The sequence below is a fragment of the Uloborus diversus genome, chromosome 7, assembly GCF_026930045.1.
Source record: "Uloborus diversus isolate 005 chromosome 7, Udiv.v.3.1, whole genome shotgun sequence".
Classification (NCBI taxonomy): domain Eukaryota; kingdom Metazoa; phylum Arthropoda; class Arachnida; order Araneae; family Uloboridae; genus Uloborus; species Uloborus diversus.
This window is the reverse complement of record NC_072737.1, coordinates 114,805,385-114,821,848: the sequence shown is the minus strand read 5'-3', so window position 1 is coordinate 114,821,848 and position 16,464 is coordinate 114,805,385. Positions and strand designations below refer to the sequence as shown.

The window sequence follows — 16,464 nt, the reverse complement described above, 5'->3', positions numbered from 1 at the left end:
AAACGTTCAAGTTTTTCCAGCACTTGAAAATGAAAGGTACTTTTTTTTTTCAAAATATTCATTTTTTAGGAAACAATCATGCAGTTTTTCGGGGGTTGGAGGCCACCAACAAAGCTGGGTCTCTAAGCTATAACTTGTTTAGCTTATAGTTAAATCCAGGCCAGCTAGCAATAATAAGTTAATTTAGAGACAAGTGAGGTAGAAGGGTGGGGAGTCGAGAGGAATGGGACAGATGCATGAAAAAGTCGAAGTAAAATGAGAAAAATAAATTTTTAGATAATCCGATAGTTGTGGCAGCTTTAGACTCTTGCTTGACTCTGCATCTGCAACATCTACTAGATAAAGTAGAAATAATATTTCACACTTTATTTCGGCTTTTACGAGTAAAGGCAGCTCTCCCACATCTCCCTCAATCCAATTTTTCCCAATTATTCCCTAATTATTTTAATCATTGAAACTGAAGCAAATAAACCTTTGTGAAAAAAACAGAAGATTATAAAAAGTAATCACAAAATTAACGACGTAAAAACATCATATAAAATAGTAAGAGAGTGTTTTTTATGCAGCCACATAAAAATCTCCCATATGCGGTCTCATTTTTCGCTGACCATTGCCCATCCTTTGGAGCAGAAGAAGTTAATCCCTGTTTTAGAAGACATCTAACTGTAAAATTTCAAAGCAAATCCCCCCCCCCCATCAACAACATCTGGGATTAATCTTCAGGGCCAACGATAGACCGTGATAGCGTATAGACAGAAACTTGGGACCTGACCCTTGGAAATATCTGAGCCCCCCCTTAAAATTTTGCATATGGCCGCCCCTGCATGGTGCCCCATGTTCAACAGCTTTCAACTAGATCAAACTTGTTCTAAAAAGACGTAAACAAATCGGGAAAAAAGTTATTAAAATAGAAGTTAGCGCGGGGCCCTGGAGCTGCCCCTGGTTTTAAAGTAGGGCAAAGAAAGGAAACCATTATCATTGGTAACGTAAATCAGGTTAATTTCGTGAATTTAATCAGGGAAAGAAATTTCACAGTTCCTGCCGCCACCCTGTAATAAATTAGTTTTTATTAATCACATTGCAATGTAATGTAAAAATTGTAAATGTCTGTACCACTGTATTTTTTAATTAATATATTTATTTGAATTTCAAAAATGTAGATTTATTTTTTCTCTTTAAATCTATATTTACTTAAAAAAAATCTAGGATACCACAAGAAGATATGGTTAAGTTTGCTTCAGATACTAAACTAAAAGCGAAAACATACAAAATAGATAAATCCTAACCGAAACAAAAGAGCTCAGCTTTAAATTTATTGTCATAACAAGTACAGGTTTCGCTTAGATGTATAATGTAGCTCCGATCAATTGGAAGCTTTTCACCGTGATAATGCTTATTCCCTTTTGAGGCTCTTGGGAAGGGTGATTAGTACTGAGTTGGGTTGCTTTTGTTAGAAGTTTTGCAAAACTATTCATATTCAAATCTGTGCAGCAATGACATGTCACTTTTTTCACTGAACTTCCCAAAAAGAAGTATTCAATGTCAAAGTCAAGTTTGAACTTATCAGAGCTGAATTATAATATTTTCTCTCTTAAGACCAACTTATTAATTCATTTTATGAAATTTGATTCTAGCTTCAACTTCTGACTTTGTATCTCTAGTTTTAATTTTGTAAATGCATTAATTGGCAATGAAACTGTTATGTAGCAGATGATGTTAATTTTTGCGCCAAATGCACATGTTTTTAAAATTGTTATTTAATGCATATTAACTTAATATCAATAACTCAATTTTTTATATGATGTATCTAAAAAGCTTTTATTCTATTTTCCCCACACATACAATTTTGTATGTGTGCTATTTAGATTTTAAAAAATGCTCCCTAAATGAAAAGACTCAACATCTTGATTTATTATTATCTATTTCAGCATTTCCAATTTAGAAATTTTAATGTACTGGGGAAAAAAGTGGACAAAACCAGACAATTCTGCCCTCTATCAAGTATGGATAACAAAACCATTAAGTTTTGCGTGAAACTCCCACTTCTTTATAATGAAAAATCTTTAATGAAATGAAATACTTAAAACAATATGGGAGAGTCATGATTTCTTATATATTTTATTCAAATGTTCTAACATTTACAGTAGTATATAACACATACTATCAATATTAGTATATAACACATACTATAAATATCTTTTACATTTTTTAAGTTCTCAATTATATACTTTCTCTAGTTTTATAGATTCTTTAAGGCAAGGAAGGAAAAAAATATTTCAGTCTTTTTCACTAATTAACATAGGAAAGATGTTGAACATGTATTAAACATCCAGCAAAACAGGTTTTTTTAACCTGGCACATTTCCATACTGAATCCATCAGTTTAACAAATCCAGTGTCTTTGGGTTTTTCTAACCCTCTGTGCAAACGTTCTTTCATGACAGCTACAAACTCACGATTACTTAATTCACCATCCACTAGAAAAAAAAAAAAAAACCTTTAAGACATGAAACAATTTTTTCCAGGAAAGGAAAAAAGAAGAGTACAAAACATGAAGAATTGGTACATTTAGACAGAATTTTTAGTGAATTTAACTATTCAAGTCAATATTCAAGAAAGAAAAAAATCCACTTACTGAAATATAATTTTTCCTCATTTCAGAATTAGCCTCAGATTTGAATGATTTAAAGCAAAGACCCCTTAGTTCTGCCAACTGTGCATAGTCTATTAGCATTTTTTAAAATAATTTTAAAGAAATGAATCTATCCTTTTGATCCTCCTTAGCTGAAGGCTAAGGTGGAGTGAAAAAACATGTTCAACATTCTCACGTTTTTTTCACTTGACTAGGGTAGAGTGAAAAAAAAAAGCAAAATTGAGAAATATAAAACGCCTATATGGCGGAAAAGTTGCCTCTTATTAAGCCTATTTATCATACATAATTTCAGCTAAATGAAATAATATGGCTGCCCATTTAATTTTCAATTTGAAGTATTAAGCTAATATTCCACCAAACTGGCAAAAATGGAATGAAGAATATAGTTATCTCTCATTTGAAACTACGAATGGTTAAAATTCAACTCTAAATAAATAAATACTTGATGGGCGGTTGCGAGATGTACTATAATATGTGCATTAGTGCACACATTGAACATGCTCTGCCGCCTCTGTCTTGCTCTTTCTTAGGGTTCATTGCTATCAACTGTGTTCTTTGTTCTTGTTAGCTGTCTTTCATTTTAAATGTATTCCATTTAGTTTGAATTATTTCAAACTATTTAGTTATAACTTCAAATGTAAACACTTTTTACATATAAACAACTTGAAAGAGAAAAAAAAAGCAATTACTTGTCAAAATTTTTCTTCGTAGCCATCATGAATGAGATCAGCGTCAATTTATATAAGTGCTACTGGATTCCAGTTAATTAAAGTCAAATACTTGTCTGCATTGGAACTTATTGTAGGAATCAGAAATTCCTGAACATAGTTATCAATTTTAGCCATTTTTTCCCTTTTAAAGCTCTTGAAGGCCCAGCTCTCCTATGCATTATCTGTTGTTGGTTAGTTAGCATCAACAATAGAATGTTTTCTTAACATAACTACGTTGTTTTATTATACTCTAAAAGTATTCACTTTTAAACCGACGTGATAATTTAGATTTAATATAATAGAATACAGTCAAACCTTGATATCTCGAACCTCCTTATCTCGAAACCTTTGATGTCTTGAAACAAAAATTTTCCCCAGCATTTTCTATAAAAACCCCTATGTATTTTCCATAGTTATCTCGAAATTTATTTTTCGAAACCCTTGATATGTCGACATTTTTTGCACAGAAGCAAGTTTCAATTGTCGTTTTGCTTCGGCAATTTTTGTAGTAAAACCAGTTCCAGGGACAATTGCTTAATGTTTTTCATCCCTTTTCATGGAAATTTGTGACTAGGGGATTGGGGCAAGATAATAGGGGAGTGTTGGCATGAAAGGGGTGCAGTTTTTCCCCAGAATTTAGAATCTTTGTGCATTTCTCTCGAACATGTTGTCCATTTTGAGGAAAGGGGTTCGATTTTTCGTCCGTCAGTTTTCAAGCGAAAACGGAAAATGCGTTCCTCGTTTTCTTCATTCAACTTTTTTAGCTCCTACAAAATGGCTGCTGAGAACTTTTTGAATGTGAGGTTACTGGTTAAAGATAAAATTAAAATTTTTAAATTTTTAGGTGAAAAAACTAAGTTGAAATTATTGTTCATTTCATAATCTCATCCTGTGCACTTTCGACAGTTGGAAAATTTCAAATCTAGTGAAATATTGAAGACTACTTTATTGATCGTTATTCGATGTGGTTCAGTAGTACATATATAAATGCATATAGCGTACGTGTGTGTAAATGTGAGAGTTAGTAGTGTAATTTTTTAAAAACCTTGATAACTCGAAAACTCAATATCTCAAAAAAAATTTCCGTCCCGAGAGATTCGAGATATCAAGGTTGTACTGTATACTCTAATAACATATTCTGTTCAACTTTCATTCTCTGATGGGCGCTTCTTGAAATATATAACCAAAACACCTATTTGTAGTCATTAACCTTCTGCAATAACTGTTTTCTTCCTAAATGAACTGAATGATATATTTCCGTTTGAAATTACATTCCTCATTTTATAGACATACTATTGATTTGTACTAAGTTCATCAGGAGTAACTTCTTCCAAAGATACATCTACTTTTTAAAAGTTTACTACAGCCATCTTTTCACAGGGTTATAGATATTTCCCCGATTTCTAAACAATATCCTTTTGGCCTGGCAGTTTTTCCATTCAAATGTTGCAGTAGATGGCGTAATGGAAATTCATTTCTATGTAGTTAATAAATAAACCAATGCAAAGAACGTCTAACAGATATCTCAATTTTCCTTATAACTCCATTTTTAAAACCTGTATTGATAACTGTTTGTACTTAACCTATTAGAGTGTGTAACTTAGAAACATCAATATTTTTCTTCAAAAATGTTAATATGCATATTTTAATGTTATAAGAGATAGCAGACATAGCAGTGACTAGGACATCATACTTAGAATCAGGTATGAGAGTAAAACAGCTTTGTCTTATGTTGTGATCTAGCTTTATTTTTCATTCCTGAATTTGAATCACAGTATTTCCTACTCAAACGTCAAAGTACAGCATATTCTGATGAGTGTTATTCATCATTTTTCCTTTCAAGTCAATATGGTTTTTTTATCTTTTCTTTCTGATTTTGCTACGATCCACTACTTTTTATGGAATCTTCTTAGTTAAATGTTCCCATATCTTTTAAGCAACACATAAGAATTGATGCTGATCTAGCAGACTGAGGCGGATACAGACTATCATTTTGGGGGGGGGGGACATACTTAACAATGCCCCCTCCCATAAAAAACCCACGGTAATGGGTACGAAAATTTTCAGAAACTGCTTGGGTGTCAATAAAAAGCACTAAATTGGCCAGGAATAAGGCACTCAGGAGAGCCTAAACATTACTAATAAATTTCATAAACAATAAAAAGAAATAATATTTAAAATATTTACTTTAAAAATAGTTGATGAATTGAAAAGATTACTGAAATTGTTTGCATTTTATTCATCAACTGTTTCAACACAATGTGGAAGGAAATTTGTCGACTTTTTAGGGGGGGGGGCATGACCCTCTCCTTGCGTCCACCCCCTTTTAATGTACATACCATCCTATGCTACATTTTAAAGTTAAGTTCTCATTTACATTGCTGTAAAAAAAACTTGTATTATAATTGTGTTTTTTTTTCCTTTCGAGTTGTTTATATGTAAAAGCAGCATCTTCATTTACATTTAAAGTAATAATTCAATACTTTGAAATAATTAAAACTAAATAGAATACTTTTAAAAAGAAAGACAGCCAACAAGAACAAAGAATGCAGTTGATAGCAGCCAACACAAAGAAAGGGTATGCCAGACCTGGCAGACAGGGGCACTTATATGCGGGGGGGGGGGGGGTGCAAGTGGGGGCTCAAACCCTCTAAAAATATTAGAACTTCCTTGCTTTTAGGTCTTTTTTCTTTGAAAAAAAGTAAAAACATTTCTTCTCCAGCCATTAATGAATAAGTTATTAAAAATGCCAAATTTTAATAACTCTTATCTGTTGTGAAATCGGTTTCCATGGGGAAAATATCCTACTAAACCATGGGGAAAATATCTGAGCCCTCCCCCCTTAAAAATTTGCATGTGGGCGCCTATGATGGCAGAGCATGAGAAATCCATAGAAATTCATTAGATGGAAAAAATTTTTGAAATTGGATATTATTAAGTGAATTTCAAAAACTAAAGTTGAAGCAATTTCCTTTTAATTTTCACAATCACTCAAAAGCGAAAATAGGAAACAAGTTTGAGAATGAAGATCACTTTAGTTCATTAGTGCAACAGCTAAGTAATCCAAAGTTTGCAAACTGATATGGTTTTTTGAAATTTAATATCAATTAAGTAACATCTACTTGATTTTAGTGTACTTAGAAAAGAAATTACTTAGATTTTCTCTAAAACAACATAGTATCACATTTGTCTTAATTAGCAAAAATCAGTACAATGTTAGGAAATAACTTAACACTTCTTTTTATTTACTCATAATATTTGGAGAAACCTAAAGCTAGGATGACAGAAAAATGAAAAACAGAATCTGGGAAATCAATTGTTAGAAAACAATTAAGTAAAAAGTTAAAACTGTTGAAAGAAATAATGTAGGTTTACGCACTTACTGTTCTCATCAAATAACGTAAATACGACATCAATTACGTGATCACTCAACTCTAAATGTGCAACTGTCTTGGCAACATGCTTTAATGTAGCTGGAAATAAAGTAAAATATGATTAAAATTCATCAAAACAAAAATTATTTATTTAGCATCATTGTTTTATTCAAATAAGTTACTTGAAACTTTCTAAAAAAATAACCAAATGCCTTTACAAAAATGGAATTAACGCTTAAAGAGAAAAGTGAAGGCTGCTAAGAGGAAAGGTATTTTTCAGCGAAAATTTCATAATGTGGTGAAGTTTCTATGAGAGGGCACCTTTACATTGCAACTACTTCTGTCACTGACCAATTTTCCAAGGTACTTATCCCCCCCCCCCTATAGAGGACTTTTAAAGTCCTCCATAACAATGTCAACCTTCTGTTTCTAACCGATTTGATTTCTTAACACAAAGTTTTCTTGTTTTTTCTTCTTTTGATACCCATAATAATAGGTAATGTCATTTATTTATTGTACAAAACACCAAAAGGGCTCTTAATATTTCATGCTTTAAAGCATTGATTCAGTCAAGAACAGTGTTGGAAGGTCTCAGGGGGGGGGGGGGACTGAACCATCGGCCGCGGGCCAATGAGCCCTCAAGCTCAAACACCTTTTTTTTAAAAAATTTTTGAAAATTTACTTTATTATTTTTATTTTTTGATGAAAATTTCCTAATTAAAAAAAAAGAAAAATCTTTTTTTACTTTTTGGTGCAATTTCTATATTTGTTTATTTATTTTTGCGCTCACAAACCTGTGTGACTTTACTTTGTTTTTTTTTCTTTTCTTTAAACTCGTAAAAGTGTGTACCATGGATTCTCCCCCCCCCCCTTTGCCTTCTTTTTTTCATTTTTTTTATCACCCAGTCCGCCCCTGGACGGTCACATCACAGACTGTGCCTACGATGTTAACTCAGCAACTTTTAAACATATAAACTTTTATCTCATTGAATTCAGAGAACCTGTCAGTTTTTGTATGCAAACATAATTTCTCAGTTTGCTTATATTGTGAAAGGAATTAAGTAATTTTCTTTGCAAATTCAGAAATCATTCCAATTAAAAGAATTCAGTAAATAAAGTATAAACAATGATTTTTAGCATTTTTGACCAGAAATATTAAAATTTTGATAAAGTTGCATAAGCAATCCAATGTTGCTATTTCTCTCAGCAACTAGCCCTCTTAACAATCAATTTTTCTCGGAATGGCAGGCGATTGCCCCTGAGACGTTATTCTGTACATGCTTTAAAATCAGGGTTGGTTAAAAAGTATTTTGCACTATCTTCAAATGAATCACTAATATTTTCTGTTTTCAAAATTTTATATATTTTCTTTTCTTGGTTTGACTGCATCGTCTATTGAGGATGGAAAAAGTGTGCAGGTATAAGCACAATTTTATGCCTACTCTAAATGTTTCTGGACTTCTTTAGTTATTTTTTTCCTCTTGTCATTTAAGTGTTTTAGCGCTAAGATTTATTTACGCCAAGGGCAATCATATAGGGGGGCAAGGGGGGCCTCAAGCCCCCCTTAGAAATTGGAACTTTTTTGCTTTTAGTACTTTTTTTTTTGTAAAAGTGTAAAATCATTTTTTCTCCAGCCATTGATGAATAATTTATCAAAAATGTCAAACTTTAATAACTCTAATCTGTAATGAAATCGGTGTCTATGAGGAAAATATCCTGCTAAACCATGGGGAAAATATCTGAGTCCACCCCCTTAAAATTTTGCAAACGGGCGCCCATGATATACGCTATGCATTGTTTCAATGGTACATAATCTATTTCAATAAATTTTAAGTAATCAAGCAAATTAAGTAGTCAATGAAACTTTGGTTGAAATATGTTTTTTGGAATATTTTGAATGCAAAAGACTGAAAATTAATGATAATTGAATAAAAAAAAAGAGCTACTTGGATTTTTTCTCCATTGTAATTTTAGAAAACTTTATTTGGTCTACCTTGTATATTTATGTCCCTAATAGGAAAGCTGCATTGATTTTAAAAAAGAAAACAAAAGGAAAGCTGTTTAGCAAACTTGCATTACCTTAAAAAACGTAAGTTTCTAAATTTATTAAATCTGTAATTTATCTATGAGTTTTGCTAGTTACTTTGCATTAATTAGATTTTATTCTTTGCAACAATATGTAAAATTCATGAAAACATTGGGGGGGGGGGGCAATGAAGTTAAAAAAAAAACATTTTTGAAAAAAACCACAGTTAAAAAAAAACATCTGGTTTAAAACATCGTTTAAACCCAACAACCCTGTTTGAAGTAACATATGTTTATAATTTATTAAATTATATTCTTGAGCATGAGCATTAAAAGGAAATTTTCAAAGTTGGAATAAATTTGATAGAATGTTTCTGAAATTTATTTGACCATCTAAGACACATTTTATGATAAACATCTTTTTAAGATTTTACAGGGGTGTTTGTAATCCCGAAAATTTTGGGTTGCCGTTTCTGAAAATTTTGGGCTGACAACACATTCTCAAACTGAAAAATTATTTGAAAAAAACTTTTCAAATTATTTTTATCAATGATTTTTGTATCACAATTGAAGAGTTGTTTTTTTTGGGGGGGGGGGGGGAGGGGGGGGGGGTCGAACTTTTGAAAATTTCACTGTCTTTAGAAAATTTTACTTGGGTTCACCATCACCCCTGGATTTTAGTACCCCACCCCCCATCCTTTAACAAATTTCTCAGATATTAAACATCATAGCTTATTTCTAACTGACTACTTCTTTTTGTAATTTGCTTTTCAAGAAGATACCCATCAGCCATTATAAAAAATTTAATACTTTTCATTATTAAGGGATATATTTGCTATAGCTTTCTTCGTGAATTTAATTTTGCTTTTCACTGTTATAATTATGTATTCACAGGTAAGATACTTTTTTTTCTTCCACTACTCGCTTATACACTCTGCCAAAATGTTCATTAAAAACGGGCACATATGATTTCATTGAAGTACACATTTAATCCTAATAACATAATAATAAGTAAAAAAAAACATTACTGAAGCTAAGAAATTTTGCCTTTTCACAACTGTGCACCATCAAAATTTTCCTCAATCACCCATTCAATTTAAGCAGTTCTTTTCTGCAGTTTCTTTATTCAGTCTCAAAAGCAAACATTGCCCCTTTTGAGATTATTTAGTCCCAGGCATAGCATGGGGGCCAAAAATTCAAATTTTTATAAAGAAATAATAACGAATGAATAAATATGCTAAAAGAGGTAAGAGGGGGGGGGGGGGAACTGATAACATTGAAAAAAAATAAAAAAATCCAAATATCAAGGGAAAACGATAGTGTAGTGATATTAGCTAGCATGTTGACAAGCATTTAAATTCTTGTTTCAATTTGTACTTCAAAATAATAACAAAAAATTAACAAAGAATAAAGCGATGGACATTGAAGTGATAAGCTGAAAATGGTAACAAGCAAACAGTAAGAGGCCATTCATTAATTACGTAAGGGTCCCAAAGGGGAGGGGATTGGAAAAATCTCTACAAACCCTTACTTTAGGGAGGTGTCAAACCCATTCTTAAGTAATATTTTCCAAGTCGATATTTTATATTAGAAATCGCGTGGTCAAGTGGTTTGGCAAAGATCATTATTTATTTACTTCTGGAAGGTAAAAAACATATTAGGATGAGCTGTTTTTTACTTGTTTCACAAAGAAAAAAACATGTAAAATATAATAAAAGAATTGCACTATGTATGGCATGTTTGATTTTTAATTAGTATTGCATCATATACAAAAAATTAAAAAAAAAAAAACATTCAGTCTAGATTACAACTTTTTAGTATACACAAAAAGCCTTTTAAAAATAATTTAATAATAGTGAATTTAATAATGATTTCGGTGATGTAAGATTTGTATACATTAGACAAGAACTGCATTGAGATGTTTATGTTATGCACGGCATATTTAACTACGCTACGCGCAACAGTACTTAAGTACTTAGAGAACACGGATCAACCACCACGTCAGCGACAGTTGAAAAATAAAAATCTCTGATTTATGTCAAATTAGGAATTTTAGAGTAACTGATCCTTTTCTAACAACATTTTACGTTTTAAAAAACGAAATGGAATCTTACATAAGATTAGGGGGGAGGGGTTTGAAAAATGTTACGTACCCTTACATGGGGGTAGGGTAGGGTCAAAAAATGCCGAAATCATCCATACGTAACTAATGGTGCCTAACTATAAAAGTGATAACTGACTTATCTAAACCTAATTTATGTTACTAAACTCTACTACTTCAAAAAAATTTAATATCAATACCTTGATCAATTGAAGCACCAGCAATATGATAAAATGTCAAAGCAGTGTCCACATCATTGATATCATTGAGGAAGTGGAAAAATAGCAAATAATCATCAAGGCTTATACCCTAAAATAAAGAGGTAAAGATTGATATCAATAACACAATAAACGCAATAACTAGGTGTAGCTATGACTTCAAAAACATACCCTTGAATTTTTAAATCTCTTTTTTACTCTTTTAAGCATCTTGACATGTTTTTTCTCTGATAAACCAGCATACGTAAGCAACAGATCAGCAAAATCCACTTCTCGAATGAAACCTTCCGTATCTGGCTTTTTCCTTTGAAACTGAGGGAAAATAAATAGGCAAATAAATAAAATGCACATAAAAATAGCACAAACATATAGTCGTCCCTTGCCACTTCACGCTTCGCTCTATCATGTTTTTTTTTCTTTAAACTTATTCATCAAATCTATTTATTAGTTTTTATGATGTTAACTGTTTCCTTTATAAAAGTAACAAAATATTGATTTTAAATAAGGCAATTAGAATCATCTTAAACTGTAAGTTTGGTATAAATTAATCATTTTTTTTAATGTTGCAGTTCGATTAGAACTTTTAAAATAGTGTGGCAGATGGAAGTAAGTGTTAGTCCTAAAAAAGACTTTTTAAGCATTAACTTTTTAAAAACCAAGTTATGTTAAAGCGCAGGTCTCAAAATAACTAAAAGAAAAATAATAAAAATAAAGAAAATAAAAGCTTACAAATGTAAAATCTTACCTCCAAAGTAAGAATTTCTGTTTGCAATTGCAGTTGAAACTCTAAAAACTTTTCAATGGTCAATTTTCTGTCTAAATTTGGTCCAAAGAAGTACGTTGATAAAGCACTACCAAACCCTTTATAGATATTTCCAGTGTTTGAATGATCCCTGTGACGCATTCCTACGCTTGTTTGACCACGGATGATGGTTTGCACCTATAAATATGTTTAAGGTTTTCATGTATTAAAATATACTTACACCTACATAGTAAAGTGTAAATTAAAATTAAACCATATCCTCGGATAGTATTGAACAATTTTCAGAAAAGATTTTAAAACTGAATTGAGTAGGGCCTGATTAACATGTGGTATAACAGGGTCATGGACCTGGGCCCCACAATTTTAGGGGAATCAAAATTTTGTGAATTTCTTTCTTTCTTCCCTTATTTGGAAACTACTGCAGTATAACTTTGATTTAACGATAACCGATTTAACAATTTCCTCAATTTAATGACACATTTTACTGGTCCGGTTTCATTTAACATCTATGCATCTGGATTTAACAATATCCTTGATTTACTGGTAACTTTTCCCAGTCCCTTGATAATCGTTAAATCGGGGTTATACTGTGCTACTAAGGTTTTCATGTACTAAAAAATATACTTACACCTACATAGTAAAGTGTAGATTAAAATTAAACCATATCCTCGGATAGTATTGAACAATTTTCAGAAAAGATTTTAAAATTGAATTGAGTAGGACCTGATTAACATGTGGTATAACAGGGTCATGGACCTGGGCCCCACAATTTTAGGGGAATCAAAATTTTGTGAATTTCTTTCTTTCTTCCCTTATTTGGAAACTACTGCAGTATAACTTTGATTTAACGATAACCGATTTAACAATTTCCTCAATTTAATGACACATTTTACTGGTCCGGTTTCATTTAACATCTATGCATCTCGATTTAACAATATCCTTGATTTAGTGGTAACTTTTCCCAGTCCCTTGATAATCGTTAAATCGGGGTTATACTGAGCTTTGAAAATATGCAGATTTTCTTCAAACAGGAGCACCAAATTTTACCAGGACTTGGACATCATTTTGGCTTGATCAGGTGCTGGAATTCAGGTAAATATTTTTATAAGTATTTGACAAACTTCATGCATAAGATGGATAAATTTTACACATGTGTATATAGTACAATAGGCCTTTGATCTGGTGAAAAATATCAATATCAGTTTTTTAAGAAAAATATTTGAAAAACTTAATTCACAAAGCAAAGCAGTGTCACTATTGATCACTAAGAAGACAAAGCAATAACTTCAGTATGTTTCTGCGTCAAAAACTTGTGTTGTCATCTGATTATAGAACAATAAGTTAACTTATAATTTATTACAGTTGATTGCAAAATTAGCGAAAAAAATATTGACTGGAATTTTACTTAAACTATCTATGAGTACAAAAGTAGTCAATTAAGGAAAAAAGCTTTTTATCTTTTTTTTTCCAGCGAATAGAAGAGACATTACATTAGTTTCAGTCCGATTCCGCGTCAAAAACTTGTGCTGTTATCTGGTGATAGAACAACAAGTTTAACTTCTATTTTATTATAGTTGATTGCAAAATTGACGAAAAAAATATTGACTGAAATGTTTTGTTATAATTATTTTTTGAACACGAAAGGGATCAATTAGGAAAGAAAGCTCTTATTTTTTTTTTTTTTTTTTACAGCGAAAGAAGGAGGACTTCTGTTAAAACCAAAAAAATTTGCTAGCTGTTTAAGTTCGTTCGAGATTTTTATAAATCATTACAAAATTAAAGTTCAATTGTGACATAAGGATATTTATAAAACAAAGAAATGTATGCATGTGTGTATATATATGTGTATGTTCCTAATACACAGGGCCTGATTATTGCTGAATAGGCCATGGCCTATGGCCCCCGTTCTTTAGGGGCCCAAGAAGGAACGTAGGGAGGAGGGGGGTTACAAACGCCAGAAACGAAACGTACGGAACTGATCAAATTTTGATTTTAGGATCGGAAAAGGCGTTTTTCTTTTAAATGAGGGAAAAAAAAATGTTCGTGAAAACTAAATAAAATATTGATAGAAACCTATATAGAATAAAATATCCATAGAGAAGTTAATTAGAACATGAATTATAACTGTTCTTGACTAATTTCATGCTAAACTGTAGGTAAGCGTTCAATTCATGGGTGCAAGTTTGGTGATGTGTCCAAGACAGAAAATAACGGTTAGTTTAAGAAGCACTAGCACCCCTAGTAACACTACATAAATTACACTGCAGATAGAAACTTTTGCTCCAAAAATGTGGCAGAGGTATTCTTGAAAAAATCTGTTTTTAGAATCTGTGGATGTTGTTCCTAGAATATTCATCACAAACTTGACATTGATGATACAAGACAAACTTGCCCATTACTGATTGGCTGACCATAACTAGTCATTTACCTTGTATTTTTTTCATGTGTTAATAGACTTTAAAGCAAAGCTGAACTTGGAACCAGGGACCGGAATTTTGCCATAAATATTTCCATACTAAGAGAAACTTAGACACTTTGAGCTCATATTCTTTACAACAGACAGCAAATAAATTTGATTTTTTAAAAGAATTGTTTAGTAAGCCGAAAAATATTTGTAAAAGCAGCCAAATTTCTTGTTCTAAGGAATGAGAAATATCTCTGAGAAAGGAGAGATTCTAGTTACAGCACCTTTACCATTACTGAATTTCTTTCCAAATGATAGAGTAGTTTTCAATATTTACTTGATTATTTATGGTGTTTTTGGCTTATATTTTACTTTTAGTGATATTTTTTACAACAAATTAAGGTTTCTTTCAAGCTTTCTCCTTTTAAAACTTTTTACAGGAAAGAGGTTAAAAAGAGACTATACTTGTACCCCTGAAACACATATCAATTTTAGTTGCCTTTTGTGGTTCTAATTTTATTTTTATTGAGTTATGTTTCTAGTAACTGAAAATAAAGGGAAACATTTTGATAAAACTTACAGAGTAGTATATTCTTCTCATGCCATATTGCCTTGATTACCTTAATTTTTATCCCTATCATTTTGTTCCACATGTGGTGGCTTACATATTTTAATAAAAAGCAAGGGCGCCCATATATGGGGGCAAGGGGGACTTGAGCCCCCCTTTGAAATTAGAACTTCCTTGTTTTTAGTACTTTTTTTTCTTTGCAAAAATGTAAAAAAAAATTATCTCCAGCCATTAATGAATAAGTTATTAAAAATGTCAAATTTTAATGGCTCAAATCTGTCCTGAAATCAGTTTCCACGGGGAAAATATCCATCTAAACCACGAGGAAAATATTTGAGCCCCCCCCTCCCCTTGCAACTTTGCATATGGGCGCCCATGCTAAAAAGTAATCATCTTAAAAGGCAATAAGAAAAACATTTTAATTAAAAAATATATCTCACATACGTTAGTGATTTCTCAAGCAATAATATTTTGTTCAATAACTTTTTAAATTATTATGTTTAATAAAATATATGAGCTGTCACGTGGGTTTTAAAAGTGGGTTCTTCCATAGAATGGTCACACTTCAAAATTTCATAGACAAAAGGGTATGTTTAAGACTTTAATTGAGAAATAAAATGCAAATTTAGTAACATTTTATTTTAAGAATTAAAAGCAAAAAAACTCACTTTATCAAATTCTTCATAATCTACATTACCATCACCGTTTAAATCAAACATTCTAAAAGCTATTTCAAAATGTCTTTTTGAAGCTGAAAGAAAATGTCATTGTAAAATTGTGGAATCAAATTTGACTTATAACATTAATAGCAGATTAGGTTTAAAAGAAAACATTATAAATATGCAATACATTAGTTTTTTGAAAACGTTTTAACAAAACTAAGTTCCAATTTTTACAGGTTGCTTAAGATAATTACCAGACTGTAAAAAAAAAAGAAAGAAAAATAGTGCATGTGCCTTGGTAGTCATGAACAAAGGGGGAAAAAACTTGTTAAACTTAAAGAAGTTTGATAAAAAATCAAAATTAAAAAAATTCTAACATTTATTAAAATTTTAATAGCAGTTGTGGCAAAACTTGCTTGCAACCTAAGTTAACAATAATGTCACGACGTGCAGATGAAAAAAACGAGTTAACTAGCAACCTATCCCACCTACTTCGTGAATAAGAGGAGATCGCCACCAGTCTATGAGCTGCTATCGGCTGGCATGTTTGATTCAAATAGATAAAATGCTCTTGCTACTTCGCTGGTAAAATTTTAAATATTTAACTATTGAGAGAAATTACGACAAAAGAAGGTTACCTATGTGTGGGTTTAAATAACTAATCCAATTTCTAAAGTAAAGAGCGTAATTTCATCCGAATATCGGACAAAGCGCTAGGAACTACTATATTACCTCACATTATCTGTCATGCTGCAAAATTCGGGGGTCACCAGATTTTCAATAACACTTGCCTAGTCTTTTTTGGCATGCCGTAAAAATTGAGGTTAAGAAAAAAAATTAACACCTTAAAAAATATATGTTCAGTTTAAAAATGAATATAAGTTCTATACATATCTTATTAGTATTAATAAACAGTTTAATTTTGTAAAAATATTTACTAACAATGTCATTTATTATTTTAACAAGAAAAGTATTGTTAAATAATGA

The 16,464-nt window shown here is 31.4% G+C and overlaps 1 protein-coding gene across 2 annotated transcripts in view; it reads right to left on the bottom strand.

The window, feature by feature from the left end:
• Positions 1 to 2,105: 2,105 nt before the first annotated feature.
• The window catches only part of LOC129225756 (calcium uptake protein 1 homolog, mitochondrial-like), a 39,619-nt gene continuing 25,260 nt past the window's right edge, over positions 2,106 to 16,464 (bottom strand). For both annotated transcript variants that reach the window (XM_054860255.1, XM_054860256.1), the window contains 6 exons: positions 15,484 to 15,566; positions 11,826 to 12,020; positions 11,252 to 11,392; positions 11,063 to 11,171; positions 6,746 to 6,835; positions 2,106 to 2,476 (listed from right to left, as the gene is read on the bottom strand). In XM_054860255.1, coding sequence (XP_054716230.1) covers positions 2,322 to 2,476; positions 6,746 to 6,835; positions 11,063 to 11,171; positions 11,252 to 11,392; positions 11,826 to 12,020; positions 15,484 to 15,566 — 773 coding nt within the window. In that variant the 3' untranslated portion in view covers positions 2,106 to 2,321. The remainder of the gene's footprint in view (positions 2,477 to 6,745; positions 6,836 to 11,062; positions 11,172 to 11,251; positions 11,393 to 11,825; positions 12,021 to 15,483; positions 15,567 to 16,464) is intronic.